The sequence below is a fragment of the Pelmatolapia mariae genome, linkage group LG7 (genome assembly GCF_036321145.2).
Source record: "Pelmatolapia mariae isolate MD_Pm_ZW linkage group LG7, Pm_UMD_F_2, whole genome shotgun sequence".
NCBI lineage: Eukaryota > Metazoa > Chordata > Actinopteri > Cichliformes > Cichlidae > Pelmatolapia > Pelmatolapia mariae.
This window is the reverse complement of record NC_086233.1, coordinates 9,421,556-9,443,592: the sequence shown is the minus strand read 5'-3', so window position 1 is coordinate 9,443,592 and position 22,037 is coordinate 9,421,556. Positions and strand designations below refer to the sequence as shown.

The 22,037-nt window shown below is 38.4% G+C and overlaps 1 protein-coding gene across 3 annotated transcripts; it reads right to left on the bottom strand.

Moving 5' to 3' along the window:
- Nucleotides 1-7,083: 7,083 nt before the first annotated feature.
- Nucleotides 7,084-20,301, bottom strand: polm (polymerase (DNA directed), mu). Of its 3 annotated transcripts, XM_063477791.1 has the most exons (11): nucleotides 19,819-20,301; nucleotides 19,485-19,659; nucleotides 17,561-17,659; nucleotides 17,293-17,463; nucleotides 17,143-17,214; nucleotides 13,880-14,000; nucleotides 11,798-11,930; nucleotides 11,474-11,576; nucleotides 9,179-9,529; nucleotides 8,989-9,072; nucleotides 7,084-8,426 (listed from the first exon to the last, which is right to left on the bottom strand). In XM_063477791.1, exons 1-11 carry the CDS (start codon nucleotides 20,013-20,015, stop codon nucleotides 8,340-8,342), a joined length of 1,593 nt encoding a protein of 530 aa, XP_063333861.1. In that variant the 5' UTR covers nucleotides 20,016-20,301; the 3' UTR covers nucleotides 7,084-8,339. The 3 variants fall into 3 exon arrangements, with proteins under 3 accessions (XP_063333861.1, XP_063333862.1, XP_063333863.1); XM_063477792.1 differs by lacking the exon at nucleotides 17,143-17,214; XM_063477793.1 differs by lacking the exons at nucleotides 17,143-17,214; nucleotides 17,293-17,463.
- Nucleotides 20,302-22,037: the final 1,736 nt, after the last annotated feature.

Genomic DNA, 22,037 nt, shown 5'->3' with positions numbered 1-22,037 from the left:
CATTTTCGCTCTGACCTTCACAGAGCTCATTCTATGAAACAGCCCTTCTTGGAGTCTCCAGTCCATCTTAATGTGAAGTGATGCAGGGAAATATTCTGTTCTGCTGATGTTGGACTCATCGCCTTTGACGATGCTGACCAATCACCAGGTTGCCCATGACAGGCTGAGACTGGGTCTTTGAAATGTTTCTTGTCATATCTGACCAAACAATTCTTTTCTCTGGCAGGATTTTACAAGGTTTCCAAATGAATATTCATATTTCACACTAAGAGGCTGAAACCTAAAGGAGAAAGTACCTTAGCAAACAGTGGCCCCGAGTCTCTGGAAGCCTCTGCTTGAGCTTGAGATCCATAGACTCAGAGGTCTCTTTAAAAAAAGAAGCAAAGAACTCTTGGGTAACATTTTGTTTTAATCTTTTAGCATTTTTGTTGTAAAACACTTTTTGATATTTATGGCAAAGTATTTGTCATAAATATGGTAAATACAGTTTTAGTTATTTCTTCATTTATTTTGGCTCCATAGGGTTTTACATGATCTCATCAGTCTCTGTTTACCTGTTCATGCTTTTTGTCCTGAAACACAGGTGGCAGCATGTTTGTGAGGAGCATCACTACCTGAATAGAACACATGTGTGGAATGTTAAACAAACTGAAACAGATAGTAAGTTTTATTGTCTGTCAGTGTTCCTTATCCACGATGAAGGACTTGGTCATCCTTGCTGGCCCCAATCTCAGACCACTGATGTCTGCTGGGGAACAGTCTCCTGCTGGCCCTGTCTTTGATTGGCTCCATTCAGACCCTTTCATCTCTAATGGGCCTGTTTGCTGCTCTGTTATGGAAACAAACACACCTCGACCCACCTTCCCACTCCCATCCTCTCCTCCCCCGCAGTACCAGAGGGAGACTCATGTCCCAACAGAGCTGTTGTTCAGATCTCTACAATAAATAAATGAGTCTTCATCATCCCCGGCTAAATCTCCAGTAAATTCATCTTCAGGACCAAAGCTTTGAAGATTCAAACTTCAAATCAAAAACTACAACACAGGTGTAAAGATCATAGGCATCACAATAGAGAATAAAAAGCTTTATGCACACACAGCATACTTACTGAATACTAATTTTGATAAATTCTTGGAAATTACTGATAAGCCATACCTGGTTGTTCTTTATAACAGATAGAGTGCAGCAGAAAAATGGCTCATTATATTTCTGCCTCTTGTAGTAAATGGATTCTTCAAGGCTGTGATGACACCTAATAATCACTGAACTCCATTTCTGCCAGTCTCCAGTTGTTCCCCGCCCTGTCTGTAGCACAGTCAGTTAAAGTGTCCTTCCCTGTTCCATTGATCCCTATCAACCCCATCAAAGGCTCTGGAAGCTTTGAAGGGACCAGCAGGACTGGTCCTGGTGGATGAGCACGCATTGCAACTTTTCTTATCAAACGGGGGATGCAGGGCAGCGTGGCTGACAAATTTTCATTTCTCCCAAAAATCTATGAGCTGGAGCCAGTGTTCCGATGAAGCACACGTGAGACTTTTATGGAATGCTAGTGGGCAACATCCCTGCAATCACGAAATGTAAAATAGAACAATGTGAGCCCTTTGAAATATACTCCGTATTGAGTGGTGAAACAAACAAAAAAAGTGACTGTCATAGGTTTAAGCCAAAAATACACAAAATAATATTTTTCAAGTCTGTGATAAGGTCTCATTATAGACCAGCAGCACACATGGAATCCTCATTCCCAGTTTTTCCCTATACATGTTATTATCTAAATCCCAACTAGGATGAGGATTCCATGTGTGTACAACAATTTAATCCAGAGACAGCTGCTGTTACAAATTCTTTGTCATAATGCCTAAAATCATAAAGCCTATCATTAGGTGGCTTATGCTGCTGTGATATCACCATCACTCATAGAAAAGTTAGAAAATAATAAATATATAGATAGAACAAACTAGAATTAACAATGGTTTACATAGTTCTAACATTGTCTTGCCGATCTCCCAAAATTCAGCTTATTGTACAAAAGTATAACTAATAATATAAACAGCTGACCATTTGTTTATCTTGAATAAAGAAGCAATTTTACCAGTGGAAACAATGTTTACATAATGAAAAATTATCATTTTTAATGAGTCACTATTAAAAAGATCATATAAATCTGCAACTAATAATTGATCTGTTGGAATACTTTCATAGTTTTAGTAATTTGTTGTAGTAACAGTAGCCATTAATACCTTTTTAGTAGTTGTTTTAGTGACTTTATCACAAATTGTGTTGAATTGGATATTTAAGGGCCGCTTTTTAAAACATTTCACAGACAAATACATTCGTAACTGAGAAAGAGTCTGAAACACAACTGTTGTTCTAGATTTTCTCTAGTCACAACTCCTGCTGTTCCTACATCCGCAGTTTCATTCATTTACATTCACAAATGCATGAACTCATCTGTTCTCACAGCAGCCCAGACTTGTAGTCTCCTCAGTGCAGGACAAAGTCATATCTCCTTTTGGTTCACACATACGGTGTCAGCAGTCACATGTTAACGGGGATTTATGGGAACATAAAATAAACCTGCTCCTCCCCGTCTCTCTTACTGCCTTTTCTTGCTTGCAGTAGCAAAGCTGTAAAGAACTGTGTTTGTATTTCATATTTCCCATGGGTCCCTTGTTTTAAAATTGATTTTTTTTTTTTTTTTTTTGCATAAAATATCCGTTCCTAGAGAAGTGTGCACAGGTGGAGAGAGTGGACTTGAGAGAGATAGAGGTGTGAGCAATGACACGGCCTTTGATGTTAAAATGGTATTTAGAGGTTAATGAGGCTGTGAAGGAAATGCCACATATTCGCTTTTTTGTTGCTGCCTCTTTCACTCACCCACTCACTCACACACACACGCACCTCTGTAGCTCATAAAAGTATTGGATTTAAAAAAAATAATAATAATTTCTCTATGTAACAACTAGAAAGTAGCAACAAATTTAAGTATACAGGTATGTGGGCACATGTATGAATATTTCTCTGTTCCACGAGAGGAAGAAAGGAACATTGAGGCAATAAATGATGAATGGACTGGTTTTTATATAATGCTTCTCTACTCAAGCAGTCAAAGAACTTTACACAGCATCTCTTATATACAAACATTTTTTACCTTTTTTTTCTGTGTCCCAGTGCTTTCTAACATTCATACCCTTATGCTAGAACATCAAATACTAATTGGCCTTCTCTACCTCCTGAACTACAGCCACCCAGGAAATACATTTTAAAAGACCAAAAAAAAAAAGTAAACTAGGGCCCATCAGATCATATGTATAGTGTTGCAGAGAGGTGCAGAGACTGAAGTTGTAGTAGAACGGGCAATATCCTTATAATTCTGTTTAGAACCACAAGATGGTGTAGTGAGTCAGTGTGGCTTCCAATCTGCCACAAGTCCAACATAAGTACTACTACTACTAATACTACTACTATTGATACTACCACTACTACTACTACTACTACTACTACTAATAATAATAATAATAATAATAATAATAATAATGCATTTTATTTAACGGCACCTTTTAAGGCACTCAAGGCACCCGTTACAAGAAATTAAATGCCCAAATCAGACCATGCATAAAATAACAGTTGAAAAAATTGTCAATACTGAGGAGGCCGAGACCCGTGGTTCATGGTGTCATGGTCCCAAATGCCTACTTAAAGTAGGTTTAGGTCTTGCCACAGCAGCCACTGTTGTTCCTGCAGCTTGCTGGGCCATCTCAAAGCTTTTCGGCTGAAGTGAATGTCCCGCTGTTCTCTGTGGGATCATGCTTATTATCTACTTCAGCCCTACTGTAATTGTGGGTGTGGACCAGTTACCTTTTAAAAGTAGTAATAATGTTTTCCAGCTACGGTTCACCAACCTGTGCTCTCCTTTATGTTCAATTTTATTTTGCCCCTCACCCCCCAACCAGTCATGGCAGAAGACTGCCCCTCCCTGAGCCTGGGTCTGTCGTAGGTTTCTTCCTGTTAAAAGGGAATTTTTCCTTTCCATTGTTGCCTGGTGCTTGCTCATAGGGGATCATTTGATTTGTTGCGGTTGAATTTTTGGATTTAATTGAATTGGCTTGAAATTAAAAACCTAAAAATTCAGGTGATGGGTTCACATAGTAGAGAGCACTACATTTGTTAACTGCACTTTTTTTTTTAAATTTGTAGTTTTTGTAGTTCTCCCTACTACAAAAACTACAAATAAAAGCAAGGCAGTTAGCGGCAAATCAAAATAAAGAAAACACATTTTTTAAAAATCCACTACTGCGATGTGTATTTACTTCAGTGAACACTTGTATGTTTTTGTGGTAGAAGAATATAGATTGTCCAAATATGTGAGTTTTTAAATTAGCACTGCATGAGATTAAAGAATGGCTTTAAAAGTAGGGAGTGAAATAATAATATTGTGTACTGTGGAAAAAAAAAACAGTCTCAAGTTGTTCAAACGCAAAAACGACTAACAGGGATGATGTAAGGTGAGAGTGAATTTGTAAATTTGTACTGCAGCTGTTTGTTTTTCTAGAAAGACAAAGCCAGAGATTAGAGAAGACTGTATAATGTTAATTATTAAAGGAGCGAGAGAGAATAAGCAGAACTTAACCACATGAAAGTGAGTCAGGGTTACATGCAGCAGAAGGTTTAGATTTCTTAATAAATCCAGATGCTTCATCAAACAGTGAATATTATTAAGACCGTAAAAGTATTACACTGCTCAGGGCAGTAAAACTGAGGTGGAAAAATTGTCAGGTAGTTGAAGGATGCTGTTTAGAGAAAAGGGTGATTTCCTTTAGCTTTATGTTGGTGTAATTCTGAAGTAAAACAGTGAGAAGTTTTCAAAGGAGCAAAAGCATCCAGCAGACTGTTTATTTCATTCTAGTAGTAAAACCCTGTGATGGAGAATCATTTATCTATTCCTGTCTATCATCAGGAAGACTGTCAACTTCACTGAAGAAGCCAGTTATATCAGTGTTCTTAATGCTGAGGAATAACACTAGAACAACAGATAAGATCGAGAACATTAGAGTTTCTCATTAGAGTTACCAAGACATGATGCAAGGACCCTTGTATAGTATTATAGTATTAGTATTAGTGACAGTGTCCATATGTATATTAATCACTCATCAAAATAACATTTAGGGACAAAGGATAAACTGAGTTAGCAAACTCAGGGGGTTCAGTCAAAGTCCTTATTTAGCTGTACAGTGGGTGGTGCTATTATTATAATGAGTAATTTCACTGAAGTATTGATCATTTTTATTCCGACCCTATCTACACAAAAGTCACATTATTTGGATTTTTGCAGAAAGTCTTCACATAAATTGCTCCATAGTGTTGCAGTGGGTTTTGTCTCATTTTAGTTAATATCATGAATGTTGAATTTTTCTTTCCAAAGTATATTGTTTAGATTTTGTGTTAACATACCCCTGTGTTGCTTTATTCTACATTTAGCTGGTTCTTTCTTTTGCTTTTGAATCTTTGTTTTTTGTATATTTTAAAGCGTAGTTGTATTTGTGTGACCTCTCATGGTTCATTTTCTGTTTTGAATTTGAATGAACCTCACCTGTATCCTTGTGTATCATCCTTTCTTGTGAATTCTTATGTGTCAATTACCTTGTGGTTACATCCAGATGTTTTATACGTTTTTATAGAAACAAATATTGGGACTGTTTTACCCCCTTGGCCACATCCTTTGTTGGCTTTTTTATAACACACATTCACATTCATTCCAATAGTTTCAGCAGTCTCTCTCCAGGAATTTGCTGATATCTGTGTGTCTTTATTTTGAGACGATGATTTTTAATCTTTATATTGAGATGATGATTATTATACTCTTGCTAATCCGTTCCAAAGGTTTTGTGAAAAACTAGCAGGAAATGATGAAAAGTGCAGCTACATTACCAGGGAGGTCCATATCAGGTTAGGGCAGGGGTGGGGAACTCGAGGGCCGGTGTTATCCAAAATAACAGATGATTTAAATGGCTAAATTACCTCCACAGCATGTCTTGTAGTTCTCCAGAGGCCTGGTAATGAACTAATCATTTGATTCAGTTGTGTTGACCCACGGTGATATCTAAAACCCACAGGACACCGGCCCTCGAGGCCTGGAGTTGCCCACCCCTGGGTTAGGGTGTAGGTTACAGAGTACCTGTGTAAAGAGGTTCCACAACACACTTACTGTGGGTGACATTACCTTGGCCTGCAAGAACACTGAGAAAGTTTGGAGTAACTTTTGACTGGGATATGACTTTCAGCATGCTCATTAAACAAATACCCAGGATTTCCTTCTTTAAGTGCAAAAAAAATTTAAATGAGAAACATCCTGCCTCAGTGTGATGCTGAAAATCTGGTTCTTAGATTTAAAACAACTTCTTTTTTTTATTGCAGGCCTCTAAAAAATACAGGCTTAATTGTCGTTCCGGGAGTTTCAAAAAGTAGAAATAGAAACAAAGCCTGCTGTCAAACCCTTCTCCACTCCCATCTCATCTACTATCCAGAAAGAGCTCTGTTAGCTCCTCTTTAAGCCAACCTTCTTATGATTCTTCACAAACATGTGGTTTCAAACAGCAGGTGGGTGGAACTTTCCTGCTCACAGTTAGAGATATGTTTCTGAGATTGCAATACTGGAGATAACCGTTGTCAGTGACATCTGGAACAGCTTCCCATAGTGTGAGAGGCAGGGTACAACCTGGACAGACCACAAGTATGTCGCACGGAGAAACAGGCAACCATTCGCACCTATGGGTGATTTAGAATCGCCAATTAACCAAACCCCACTAAGTGCACATCAGGACCTTTTTGCTGTGAGGCAACAGTGCTAATCAAAAGTTTCGAACAGAGTTGGAATTTCTTTACCTGAATGATTGAAAATGCATCAAGACATATTTATCATGAGAAGCATTACTGTAACAGTATATATTGTATATCAGAAAAACAAGCAGGTCTTCCTGAACCTTTTATATCTATCAGTAGTGCACAATGTATTGCACTAAAAACTGCAGTCTATCTTTAGTGTGGTTGAACAGAAGAACTGATATGGAAACACTCCAACGCAAATGTTTAATTCACATGCGAGATCTCACACTGTATATTCTCAGAACAGCTGATTGGGTTTCTTTTCAGCTATATGTACAGATAAGGTGATAAGGATGCTGCTGAATGTAGGTCATCGTGACACAGGTGTGGATGTGGTGAAATAAACCTAACAGCCATTTTGTCTTTACATAAAACATATCATAACAGTTTTCAATCCTCTGAGTAAGGTTTATGTGAGCGGCACAAAAATACAAGAGGAACATGTGTGATAAAATGCAGCCTTATTGCATATCGTTATCATTATTATTATTGTTATTGCCCCCCCAAAAAGTCCAGGGAGGTAGCCAATAAGATCAGCTGTTAGCTTTGATTAGGGCCCTATTGCCCTGTTGTGAAAGCTTCTTCACCCTGCTGCCATGTGGCAAGAGGCACCGGAGCATTCGGGCCCTCACTGCCAGACTGCAAAACAGTTTCCTCCCCCAAGCCGTCAGACTCCTAAAGAATCAGTGACTGGGCTGACACACACACACATACGTTTATACATGTCACTACCTCAAGCATTTATCTGCACAATGTCATGTACACACAGACTTTCATACATCAAGTTCTTTTTTTGCACAACCCACTGTCATTGTTGCACCTTTCTATTGCACTGTTGTGTCTTCAATGTGTTGTGTCTGGTGTTGCACTGTTTTGTTTTGTTTTTTATACACTTGCACGTTATGTAGTCCTGTGTTGATTGTGTCTTATAAGTTATAAGTAGCAGCACACTGTCTCGTTTCACTGTGTACTGTACCACTGCACATGGTTGAAATGACTATAAAGCCACTTGACAGCTCCTGCACTCATAAAATCTATAAAATTCTATAATCATATATTCCTTATCGCATATCAGTTGTTTGTGTGCGTTTTAATACTGTGGCACAAAAATTCATAAATTATATGTAAATAGGAAGTCTGTAAAATTTCTGAAATTACACTGTGACTGGAAGCAAGGTTTGTTTTCACTCTTTCAGTTATAAATTTCACATTTATTAAAAAAAAAACTAAACAGGTTCAGTTCTGGTGAGTGGATTTCATTAATAAATAAAATTCTGTATTCATGTAATAAGAAGATTTCAGTCAGCTGAGTGGGTGTCATCGTTGAGTTCAATCATATAATATTTCTTTAGTAGTTACACAGCAACTCCATGCCATGATGCCGCCCTTCTAACAGAAGCATTTATTCTGCCCTCCAGCTCTTGCTTGCATGCAATGTAGCAGCTGATCAGGCCACTTCAAGCATTTCTCTCTGATGGAGGGATGTACTCCAGACCAAGATAAGCAAATATCTCCTCCTCTGATGTAGCTCTCAGATATTTATTCTGTACAAAAGGAAAACAAGTATGATTCCATCACGCCATCTTCATTTAATTAAGCTGAAATATGGCAGGTATAATATGCACTTAAAGGAAGAAATAGAAGTAGTTGGCATGAAAAAAAAAAGGGGGGGGCGGGGCGCAATTCTTTTTTTCTCAAGGGTTCGCATGAGAAACTGGAAGTGTAGTGAAGGGAAATGCGTTTAAGAGAAAATTAATACTGAACAGAACTGAGTCCCACTTATTGTTGTGGCCCTCCACAACAGACCCAATCACTCACGCAGCCACTTTTTTAACTTAAAAAAGACTTTCCTGTTAGAAGCAAAAGATCTGTTGCTTCTAACAGTTTGTGGAGTGATTTCTATGTAAAGAGCATGGGACAAACTTCCTGCTGAAATCCAAATGTGTTTCTTAGTGCTCAGAGTACTGCCTTGCCTCAACAGTACCTCAAGAGCACTTCTGCTCCCAGCTTCAACAGTGAGCAAAACTAATAAAGGATATCTTAAAAATAGACTCTCTAATTGCTAACACTACAAAAAAAGACTTTATTTTTCTATTTTCGATTTACCTGTGTATTATCAAATAGGGCGTGACTGCTCAGAGACATGTTCTTCTCGTGCCCAGCCCAACGTCGCAGCTCCCTCTCAAACAACTGCACAGACAGAAGGAACATTAAACAATATAACATAGAAAAGCAGGGAAAAAGAAGAAGGCAATAGATTTTTGAAAGAGGACAAAGGTCAGGCATGAGCGATCACCTTGGATCCGGTCCAGCCCAGCACAGCAAAAGCAAATTGACTGATCGGAGAGACCACCAGGTCCACCCTCACAGCTCTCCATATTTTGTGTGATGCAGCTTCCATCTGGTAATTCTTACTAAGCTCACATAATTGTTGATCTGTGTCCGCCTGCATGTGAGGTCTGAGAACGTCCTTGGTTTTCAGATCATTTTGCTCCTCTGGCTGCGTGCTTTCTTGTTCCTTCCCTTTGGTCAGTTTAAAGATGGAGAAACACCTTTCAAAGCGGTCCATGTTGGAGGCAGGCCGAGCAGGGCCATCCTTCGACTCCAGGTATGAGTTTCTGGTAGTTTTCTGGTACAACAGAAATCCCTGAATAGGCAACAACCAGTCCAGATCAGAAACATCATATGTCATATAGAGTTGTGGGGAAAGTTTACATGAACTCATCATGGACCTGAATTCACTGCAATTTAGAGCTTTCAATTACTGCTTTGAAATATTCTTTTTCCAGGGTGAATGATTGCACAGCTTGTATTGAATGCACAAGTTTAAATGCATTTTGAATTTTCTAAAATCCAGAGGGACAAAATTACTAGGGGTGCAACGATACACAAAATTCACGGTTCGGTTCGGTTCGATACTTTGGTGTCACGGTTCGATATTTTTTTCGATACAAAAAAATGTTCATGCTTTTTTAATTTGTCATTTATTAAAATTATAAATATATATTTTAACTCAAAAGTACAGTTTTTAAATGTAATGTTGCTGAAACGACAAAGTAATAAAAAAATAAATATCTCATGGAGAAATCCCTCATCTTTGGAAAAGAGTTTATTACAGAGAAATGGCTCTTTCCAAAATAAAAGCTATACTATAGCTTCTTCTGGGCTATATTCTCAGCAGCATATTAAACATATCAGGTCCCCATAATGAGAATCATGTGCTAACGGCTGTCTAAATGACTCGGGTAAAGTTTGTAGCATGCGTGCTTGTTGTTTTTGTCTGCTTCCACTTGTCTTTGCACTAGGATGATGTCGGAGTATATGTGCAGTCATATTCATTGTGTTCCCACTAGTGCTGTCAGCGTTAATCTGAATGACATTAACGCCACAACACGGCAAATCTCCGTTAACGAGCTACCGCAGATCGCCCCGTGCGTGGGGCTGGACGGCGTCAACACGTTAACGAGCAAACTGCGCTAACGCAGTAGTTCCCACCCATGTAATTGAGCATTGCGTGGCACATCCGTGCCGTACTGTTTTACTTTTGTCCATGATGCGCTTACCTTCAGGGCCATACTTCACATGAAGACCAAAACAGTTCCAAAGGCCAGATCTGAATGAGGGAGGGGGAGGTTCAATTTGCCATGCTGCAATGAGCTAAACTTCTGTCTTGGTAGCTTGCGCTGCGCTCAGTGGATCTGCGCTCGACAGTGCAGCCTAGGCGGAGTAGTCGAACGCAGATCCACAGCATCGTCAGAAGAAAAGTTGATAAAATAAATTAAAATTTTGTATTGTTCGATACACATGCGTACCGAACCGAAAGCACTGTATCGAACGGTTCAATATCGATACGAGTATCGTTGCACCCCTAAAAATTACATATACAGACTCAAATATATACACACATACAGTCACTTAAAGCTTTAAATAAGTGGCGCTGAAGGTTATACAATTTCTTTTCATGACTTACTATAACTGATACTTTCTCTTTGCAAGCATAAAAAAGTTCTTGTTTAACAGTATTCATTGGACTGAAAACAGTGAGAACAACCTGAAAGTAATATAAACTCCAAATGGAGAGTGTAGATTTCCACAGATTGTGAAGGTCTTTTAGAGCCATTTCTGAATAATGGCAGATTCCAAGATCATCAGTTCAAACAACTGTATGCAAGTACAAATTTTCAGGCGTGTCACCACTTTTCCAAGATCTGGAAAAGACCCAAACTGTCATCCTCAGATGGGAGGAAACTGTTTAGGAACAATCCAGAAACCACTAAAGCTCAAGCCTGTCATTCACTGGAAACAGCTGACCTCTGACCTTGGGTTCAAGGTCACCAGGATTCAAACATGTCCCAGATATTTAGCAGATGCACCTTTAACATCAATTTGATACTCATATGTCACCTCATTATCAAGTTATCACATTCAGACTTGGGTGTGTACGCCGCCTGCACACCAGGGTGACAACAATATCCCAACAGCCCTTTACCACTGAGAAGTAAAAATCTGAATCAGAATAGTTTAACCCCAGAGGAAACTGTGTTGATTTGTTTGAAAGGATTTAATAAATATCAATTGTCTCAAAAGTTACCTGTGATTCCAACCAGGCGACCACTTTAGGCATCAGTCCCACCTCTTTGCCTTCCTCTGGGTGCGTTATCAGAAAGTCAACATCGTGGCCCGTCAGCTTCCCTCTGTGAAAATACCACAGTTCATATTTCTATTAAATTGCTGAGGGCAAGTTTAAAATTTTATTTGGTTCAAGAAGTGTTTACTTGTTGCTCATATAAAATTTTCTTTTAACCGCATGTATAAACAATAATTTTGACAATATAGAGCTCATTGAGATATTTTAGGCTGTAAAGATTTTGAATGTGCTATCAGATATACTGTGTGTGAATATTTGTGCTTTCACCTCCTGAATCCTCCGGTCAGAGCAACCTGTGATCCTGTTAGGACAGAATTGACGGCTTTCTGCACAATCTCCCCGATGGCATCTGCTTCTGCTTTAGTGACCGGCTCGTTGAGGTCATCGTAGTGCTCCAGACCTTGATGATGACAGTGTATTTATTATTTTTTAACAATTTTATTTTATATAGGACATGAGGAAAGGCGAATTACCAAGCAACCAAGTGAACACATTAATTTTTTAATGCTACACAATGTCGTTAAAAAGTATTTCCCAACTTCCACGTTTTCTCAGATATCTTTTTTTCATATTTATCATTAACAAGTGATTGCGACTGTCAAAAATCTTTAATATTAGACTCATCTCATTTTGTCAATTTTGATGATCCCCAAGACTTTTAAGAAAATATTCTGTGGACTGATGAGCTGAACTGTTTGAGGGTTTTCATAAAAAGATCAGTCAAACATGGAGGTGATAGTGTGACGGTATGGGGCTGGTTTGCTTCTCCAGGACCTGGACTGACCGCAATTGATGGAACATGAATTCTGCTCTCTACCAGAAAACCCTTAAAGATAATTATGACAGCAAGTCTGTGAACTCTAAGCATGCTGCAGTGCCTTTAATCTAACTATTGTGTATATTGCTACCAGATTATTTTTAAAAATCATGCAAAGAATTGCTTTTTGTTTTAAGCTTAATGTTTAATTTGTTTCTCACCTCTCCTCCAGATTGCACCAGGCCTCCAGCTGGCCAGACAGGAACTTCCAAACAAGTCTGGCTCTTTTTGGCTTCCTTTTATGGTAAAGTTTCTGAGAGGGAATGTGCCAGGTGTAGTGTGAAGAGGGGGTGGGGTTTTGTGAGGTTAAAGAATCTGTTGATGTTGAACGTTTACAGAGTTGGGGAATTTTCTAAATATATTTGTGTTAATGTTCTCACTGTTAACTTATCATCATTATATTTGAATGACAGATTGAGCATTGTTATTAATTTGTTTAATTCTTAATTGCTATTTAATTCAAGGAGTGGGAGGAGCCACTGGTTATTTAGTCAGGGGTTGCAACTCCTCTCGAGGACTAGTGTGTACCGAGTCACGATGGAGAGTGGACCATAGTGGCTTATATCAGGGGCCGTCGTTACAGTAGTTTAGCCCACTGCAGAGTTGTTTCTATTTAGATTAGGATCATCTTTCAGGTGTTATTTATCATTTGTTTCTCAGTAAAGTCTTTCTAGTTTGAGTTTTTATTTAGTTGGCTGCACTGTATTTATTACACATTAGATCACAGATGTGAAAGAAAGAATAAAAAGACTAGACTGTCAGCTTTCAGAACAACATATTGCTGCCTCCACCACTCGGTCAACCCTCGGAAGAATGTCTAGCCACACATAGTGTCATGCCCTGCAGCTCAAGCTCAGTTGGGTTATGCAGCAGGATAAAAAAAAAGGAGTGTCCTAGTCAAAGTCTGGACTCAAGTCAGATTGAGAAATTCTGGCTTGACCTTAAAACAGGCCGCTCATGCTTGCAAACCCTCCAATGAGGCTGAATTTTTTTAATTCTGAAAAGACATGTGACCCAAAATTCCCCCCCAGCAACGTGAAAGTTTCATTGCCACTTATTAGTCTTAGGGGACAATAATTTTTTCACATAGAGCCAGAGCAGTCTGAATAGGTATTTCCCTTAATAAATAAAGTCCTTATATTAAAAAACTGCATTTTATATTTACTCAGGTGATCTTTGTCAAACAATTTGTTTGATGAACAAAAAAACCCAAAACTAAAAGAGACTACTGTTCAAGACAACAATCTCAAGTTATCTATATTTAGTTTAATTAAAATGTGTAGACTGAAGTTGGACTAAACATATAACTGCCTGAAAGGTTTAATTTTAAAAAAGTCAAAAGAATTATACATGATGATTTTTTAAGGCCCATTCTAAAGAGAAACAGACACACAAAGACACAAGAACTCACCTGACATGCTTTAACTTGGACACCAGTTAAAGAGGAGACAGCATACATACGCCTGCTATGATCATTATAGTAAGAAAATTATCCTCATTCAAGAATGCCAAGAAAAACAAAGCTAACAAACCTGCTTTTTGTGCTCGATTAAGTGTTTGTCCTGAATCTCGTAACTGCTCAAGGTTGTATATTCCCTCTCTAATCCATCGGTCAGCAGTTTTGGCTCCAACTCCAAAAACACCAGTCAAAATCTGAAATACATTTATTTAAAAACAAAGACAATGCTTAATTGTTTCTACACCTTTTTATCTCTGTATCTTACCCCTTAAAGCTTTGGCTATTGTGGGATGTTCCAACCTGAAAAAAACGTTCCCAAATGCAGTCAGTGACAGCTTTTCAAATCTGTCACTGTAAGGGTCCTGACATTAAAGCCCTCAATAACTTCAATAACTAATAATATAATTTAAAATGCCTCTTCTAATGCTACAAAGCATCACATACATTTGATAAATTCTAATTAAAAACTAGCCATGTCTTGGTTAATTTGAACTTGGATGTTTACCTATAAAATGAATAAGCAGAAGTGTTAACTAAATGTTATTTAGTAAGCAATGTTGTTGACTATAACAACTTTAACATCACTACTATCGAGTAAGGTTTTAGACACCTATGCACAATCATTGTGTCATATATCTGTAAGTTATGACACATTCTTCCCCCAAACGGAGGGAGTAAGCAGCCGGTTCAGTTTGTTTGTTTCTCCATTTGTTTGTTAGCAGCCTAGGTTCCACAGTTTTCAAGATATCATTTTAAAATTTTGTGTGATGGTAGATTCCAATAACAGCTCAACCTGATTTAATTTTGGAGAAAATTGGATCAAGGTCAAGGTCACACCAAATGTAAAAATGTGTAAAAAATTTATATTACCAACAATTGTCATCTTCAAACTTTACAACAATGTGCTAGCCCTTGGGGAACATGAGTACCTAAGTTCTTGATCCGCACACTCTGCTTTGACTGATCAGTATTCAGCTATTTTCAGTGTACACTTGTACTCTGAATACAATACTTTCTTGTCTTCTCTTATTAAGGACAACAGTACATTTATACCACTTTAGCGCACGGCCTAAATCGCCCTCCACCTATGTGTTTGCACATGACCCATAGCACACTGATGAGCTAAACACAGTTTTATAGTAAACGTTATTCTTATTTACAGCCCCTCCAAAGAACAACAGAAGGCTCTGTCACCATCTTGCACGTAAGAGATTCAAAGTTTACAAGGATTCAGGACATACTTATGGTGTGTGTCATGTCAATGCTAACCCCTGATCATAGAACAGTGATAAGAGCAGGAAAGTTTAGAGCAAGGCAGTATTTCCCAGATTTGAGTTGCTTGATACAAAATCTTTAAATAGTGGATAACATGTTGTGTTACAGGTTGCATAAATAATACTAAGAATGTTAGCCATTAGATAGATTTTTGCTTGTGAGTACCAGCCAGATTCACGATCTGTGTATAGTAAGCAAAATTGTACAGTGAAAGCAGTAAAACAGTTGATATCATAACAGAAAGTAGCAAAATGCATTCCATTAGAAAATGAAATGACTATATCTTCCTTCAAAGTGGGTCTTATTAAGCTTTTCCTTTTCTGTCATATAAGCACACTATTACAGTAACAAATTCCATAATATTGTCATCTCAAGCACACAGCTCTGGCTATGAGCACTGCTGAAGCCCCATCCTCCTGCTGTTCAAACCTTCTTTGTGAGGGACAGCCAATAAGAAGAAAGTTGGTCTACAGGAGATAAAACGGGGTTTTTTGGCAGATAATCAAGTATAAAACATTCAATGATAAGTGAGAAATCTGAATTATTCAAAGCTACTCCGGTAAAGTAAAAAAAAACAAAAAAAAAAAACAAGTTTGCAGCAAAGCAACTGCCGATGCCTGTCTCAGTAAGCAAAGCCCCCAGCATCCAACATCAGCATGGCAGAGACAAAGGCACTCATATTGCTTAGTTATGACAACAGCATCATCATCCTTCCAGTAGAAAAGGGTACGTGCATGGTTTTGCTGAACCAGAAAGACTATCATGAGAAACGTATGAGCCTCTGAAACAAGACCCAGGAAGTGGTTACAGGAAGAGGGTGATAGACTGTCTGAAGCGGTTAGAACAAGAGAATGCTTTTGACCAGACATCATACCACAGGTTGCCTAGGGGAAGCTACGCAGTCTGTATGGTTTCCTGAAGATACTAAACAGGATATACATTTAAGATCAATTGTATGATCAACTCGGTCACCTGTAACATCTCAAATTTTCTGGCCTCAATCCTCAAACCATTGGTAGGCAGATCACCAGGGAGGATATGAAAAATGACAGGTTAACCTTCTTAGACTGTAAGATTTCCATCAGTAATGGGGGACATTTAAAAGTTGATGTGTATCATAAACCAACGCAAACAGATCAGTATTTAAGGTTTGACTCTCATCATCAACTGGAGCACCTAGTTGGTGCTCCAGTTGATGATGTTATTATTATTATTATTACAGGACGCTAAAACACAGAGCGAACACCATCCCCACAGACAAGTGGCCAGGGAAGCAGAAGAACATCGTAGCAAGAAAGCCCTGAGTAAATGTGGTTATCCCAGCTGGACATTTGTCAAAGCTGGAATGTTGTCTAAAGAAAGCTCCAGCCTGCGCCAAAAACTGGTCCACCCCAAGGATTGGGTCCCCTGACACAGAGTAAAGTAGTCTACACTGTTAAGTGCCAGAAAGGTTTGCCATGATTCTGAGAAACCAAACAACCTCTGGCTAAGCAGATGGCACAAACAGAAGAGCTAACTCGTCAGGCCAGGACTCTGCAGTCTATTCACACCTACAGACCAGTGGACATTCTTTCAATGATGAGGATGTACACATCCTGGACAGGGAGGAATGCTGGTTTGAGCGGGGAGTCAAGGAGGCCATTTACGTGAAAAGGGAAAGACCATCTCTGAATCGAGGAGGGGGGCTAAGGGTACATCTTTAACCATCTTACAATCAATGACTTTGATCAGTGGTTGTTGATCAATGGTCATGACAGTTTGAATAATAATTATCAAGAGACTGAACTTATAGCCCATTGTTTGCCAGTGGTGCTAGTTTCAGGTACTGTGCAAATGTACTGATGTAAGGTTGACTTTTTGACTAAAGAAGTCAATTGGATGAGTCAGAATGAACAGAAACAACCTTTTGGGAGCTTGAGTTAAAAAGTATTAAGTTAGAAAGGAGAAGAATAAATTCATTTCCTAGTGATAGCTAAAGTGGACCTATTCCCTTTAGATTTTTAACAGCTGCTTTTGAACAAGGGGACACACCTGCAGCAGATTTTAAAATGCCTGAGATACCTTTAGTGCTTTGTACCGCTTTGACTGCTTGGTGGATTCAACCTCACTTGACACTCCATTCTCCAAAACATCCTACAAGACCAGAGAATTTAATTGGGTTACTACATCTTGTTAGGGGGTGAGCATGGAATGCTAAAAATTTTCACTTACTTTTATAACTCTAAGTGAGTGTTCTCCAAGACAAGGCAGACCCCTGAGCTGTGACATGCTTATCACCTGTGTGGGGAGCGCCTTCAACAAGGCAGCAGCCCGTCGAAAGGCAACGCCTCGTCCGTCCTCATTATTGAGCTCAGCGTTTTCAGCTAAAAGCGACAAGGCATCCTGAGACAGAAAATGCAGTTCTGACATATGTGTTAGCTAACACAGCACCTAAAATCAGACTTCTGTGTTTGCTTGGGGTGGGGGGTGGAGGGCTTACAGTCAAGTTGCTGTTATGGTTGTCCAGAGTGGTTCGTCTCTGACAGGCATAGCTGGATACTGAGAACAAAGCAACCTCTGCTTCACTGATCTGCTGCTCCTGAAAGACACACATAACACTAAAGTCAAGGACTTAAAGTCTTCAGTATAACCTGAAACTAATGCCTATTTGGTTTAAAATACATGTTGGTTAAATTAAAGCTAGCTTTGGAATGGATAGAGCAGGAATGATTACAGCAGGGTGATGTTAAACTTTTGGAATGGCTTTTGCAAAAGCCGAACCTCAAATCTATGGGATGTGCTAGGCTTCATGTCAGGAAAAGCCAGCTTCATGTTTAAACCAAGCCTAAGATGTCAAACTCCAAAAATACATTTTAGGATTATACCAAAAACTCATTGGCTAATAAACCAAATTATCAAACCAAATTGGTGAGGGACATTTAACCAAGTATATGGTTTTCTGACAGACCACTTTCTTGCTCCATTATTCTCTGTGGTCTGAGGGCAAAAATTCTTTAAAAATTCTTTGTGGTTCCGAGCTATTGTTCCCATTGCGCTCCCAGAACACTCACAACTTTGGAAATCCTCACCTTGACCTGATCCTCCCCTGGCTTAGGTCTACAGAGTTTCTCAAACATGCACACTTGCCCAATTTCTTCTTACCATCATACATGGAAGAAACACACATGAGTGAGTGGATCAGAGACATACAAAGTCAAGAGGCTTGTGCTCTGTTGGGAAACGCATTTACCTGCCTGCACTGCTAAACCAGAAAGCATTGCAATTTCTGACTGAGGAAACTTACAACAGTTTCTGAGGAGGAAGCCAGGGAAGTTCCCAGGAGTGACAATGGTTTAAAGAAAGAAAGCAAGAAACAGTTGATTCAATTTTCTTTCATTTCAATTCACTTTTATTTAGCACCAAATCACAACAGTAGTTGCCTCGAGTTAGTGAATGTGTAAAAAAGAATGCCAGATGATAGGCATAAGTGGAGGACAAGAAAAAACAGATCTGTCAGTCTGAGACAGGAAACTCCCTACAGTTATTTTTTAACAAATAAGTGTAATGGTAAACTCCAATGCAGATGGAAGCCTTTTTAATGAATGCGGTTTATCAAAAGTAGCTTAGTCAGGAGTGGTCACTAGATGTACCAGTTTCTGCTCATTTTGAATTTGATGGCAGCAACAAATCTCAAAAAAATTTGGACAGGGCTGTGTTTACCTCTTCCAGCAAAAGACCAGCCGATGGACTTTTGTAAGAGGAGTGTTGTCGTATTGTTGTGTGACATAGGATTCTACCGACTCAACAGTCTCAGGTTTTAGTTTCGTTTCATGTGAAAATGTTTTCAACCAGTGAAAGGTCTTGACTGCAGGCAGATCAGTTCATAGCCATGCTGCTGTAACTGATGCAGTATGTTGTTTAGCAGTCTAATGTGAACTATGCAAGGCCTTCACTGAAAATAATTTTACCATCTCACTGCTTTTTGTCCTGACATACAATGTAAAATAGTGGGACCTTATAAAAAAATAGATGTGAGCCTTTCTAAATTCTATTTATAAATTTACCATCTTCTATGAGTTCACTCAGCTAATGATCAAAAATTTCATAGACCTCATAGTTACTGATCACAGATCAATGAAACAAAAAGTCATTTTTGGCAATTTAGTGTCAATAGACAAATAAAGCTGTATAAAGAATGATGGTGTCACTGTGCAATTACTCCCTAATGGCAAGTAAAAGCATTTTAAGCATGATATGTGATTTGTCACTTTATCATCAGAGAGTTGCTCTATAGGTTACTATTACTATAAACTGCTTGTATTTATTTAGTACATATTTACATTCAGTGAAAACACTTATTACTACAAAACAAAGCCTCAGATTTTCGGTTTTGATGATCATGGATGTGTAAAATGAAAATGTACCTGTAGTTTATGTCTGTGTGTTATCTCCACAGGATGACCTGCACGCATGCTCTCTGTGTACCAGCTGACGTCCAGGAGGTGAACTCTAAGGCTCTGACCCCTTCCCTGAGACTCTAGCCACGTCCTGACCTCAGTGCCACAGTTATTCTCAGAAATAACATGTGTGACGCTTTCACTGTGGAGAAACAGCAGATTAAAAGTAAAATGACTCATGCATTTGGATACTGTGAAGGAGGGTTTGAAGACCATAACACATTTCATTTTAGGCTTCCGCGAAACCTACATTTTCCAAGTTATACTTGCTTTCCCGTGACATTCCTGTGACACTTCTCACCTGAACACGTCCTCCACCTGAAAGCCTTTATTTCGTCCGAGCTGAGAGAGGAAAAATCTTCGGCTGGCTCCCATTTTTCTTTCCAACAGGAACAAAACAACTTGAGAGAACTTGTTTGGTACCTTATGTCTACTGCTGTCACTCACAGTATTCCCAGCATCCGAGGGGAGAGTTTTTCTTCGTTTTAGTGGCACCATGGTACACAACAAAACTATTTAATAGAACTCACTGGGTAGTTTGACACCAGGTCCGTTCACTTTAGGCACAAGTTCATGACGTTTGTTTTTCTAGCTTGTCTTTTTCTTTAACTATTTTTAATAAAATTACCATTTCTAAACATACGACACTGTAACCTACATAAATGAACCTGACTCACTGAGTGAGGTTTAAGCTGTGAGGTAGGTTTGTGGGGAAAGAACCCCAATTTCAGTAACAAACGTGAATGACTGCGACCGGATGCAGCTGTGTAGCTGCTGCACCGGTGTCTCGTCACTCCTCCTGTGCACTACCAAAATAATTCCGACTGGAAACGATCGGAAGGTTTTATTTTGTTTATAAGACCTCCACGTCAATTATTATTATTATTATTATTATTATTATTATTATTATTATTATTACTTGGTTACGCAGTGTGTATCCATCTCACCCTATCTGTTCTATATTCTTCTATTACACCAGCTCTCTGCATATCCTCCTTCACTACATCCATAAACCTTAGTGGTGTACGATACTAAAAATTTTGGTATCAATCCAGTATCAAGTAAATGCAGGTACAGCATTGCCGATACTTACCGACGCTTTTAACGTATAAAGGCTGTTTATATAGGAGACATCAGTTTGATATGATTTATGAAGTGAGTCTTCAACAATTTGCTACTTCTGAATCCATTTTAATGACTGCTAAATAAACTAAACTCTGTTTTGTTTTGTTGTGCCTGCATAGTCCTAAGAAATCTAGGGTAAAAGTCTGAAAATAAAAGTCTGAAAATTTCACTGGTCTTTCTTACCATCAGAATGAATCTGAATCTGTAATTCTGGACATATACATCAGTACTGGCTAGTCAGAATATTAAAATAAATAAATAAATCAAGCAGTCCTGTCCCATAATTGAGCACACACTAATAAAAAAATTGCAGTAACAAAATAGTGGGTTGAATTTTTCTATTAAATGAATTTTCACAGTTCATTTAAATTTCACAATACTTCAAAATAAAGTACATTTATATAGTTCATATGAAATTAGAGAAGGTTTAACTGAAAATGCTCTAAAAGTCTTATTTGATTATTTGAGATAGAGTGGCCTAAGTCTCGAAAATGAAAAATATGCATCAATTTAACAATATTCTCCCTTATAATTAGAGTACCTTCTACAAACTTCAGAATTGTGTTTTATTTGGATTAAACTATCTACTGATATTTTTTATTTTTGTGATAATATTGTTGTATTTGCTCAATCCAGTGTGAAAACAAAAAAGTAAAACCAACCAAAAGAAATAAAAAACTATAATTAGCTGCTGAATCATTTCATTTATCAGTTGTAGCTCAGGCTACAGCAAAAGGAAGCGCAAAGATTTGATTGATTAGATACATAGAGCAATCAGTAGAGAAATCTCTTTTCATAAGTAAAAAAAACAGAGGAGCGTAGATTGAGTTACTATATGAGTTTATTTGATCATGTCACGATTTTTAATGTGACATAGCGTGATTTTCCACATAGATATGAATACCAGTGTTTAGGTTTATGTTAGTTGTTACAACTGTTAGCTGTTAGTTCTGAAAGCATAGCACTCATTTTATTCAATTTCGAATTTGAATATTTCTGGACTGTCTTTGTTGTATGTTTTAGTTTCATAATCCACCAAAAAAGTTCAGGGAGGGAGGCCAGTTGCACACCTGGATCCTCATCATGTTGTTATGTCTGCTGAACATGGATCACTCTGCTGTTTTGTTTAAGGGAGATGGCGTCCCTGTCATGGCAAAGATAATAAAAATAATTCAGATTTTTGAATGGAAATCCATAATACTTAAATAGCTTAACGGTGCAACGGTGTTAGCATCAAAATATTTTTAAAAATCATCTTATCGGTGATATTTCAAGGGGCTCACATTTTCAAGCTGCGGGATTAGTAAAGGATATTTTATCTCGTAATATTTCAGGATTGGTTTTGTTATGCTTGGTGACTTAATGTCACTAGTAAAAGCACTCTGAAGCCGTGCT

Excerpts from the sequence above, each read along its gene's own strand:
- polm (XM_063477791.1), bottom strand. The coding sequence starts at position 20,015 with ATGGTGCCACTAAAACGAAGAAAAACTCTCCCCTCGGATGCTGGGAAT. Across the intron at positions 11,931-13,879 it reads TAATCGAGCACAAAAAGCAG|GTCTGGAGCACTACGATGAC; the intron begins GTTTGTTAGCTT and ends GTCATCATCAAG. Across the intron at positions 8,427-8,988 it reads CCCTATTTGATAATACACAG|AATAAATATCTGAGAGCTAC; the intron begins GTAAATCGAAAA and ends CCTTTTGTACAG.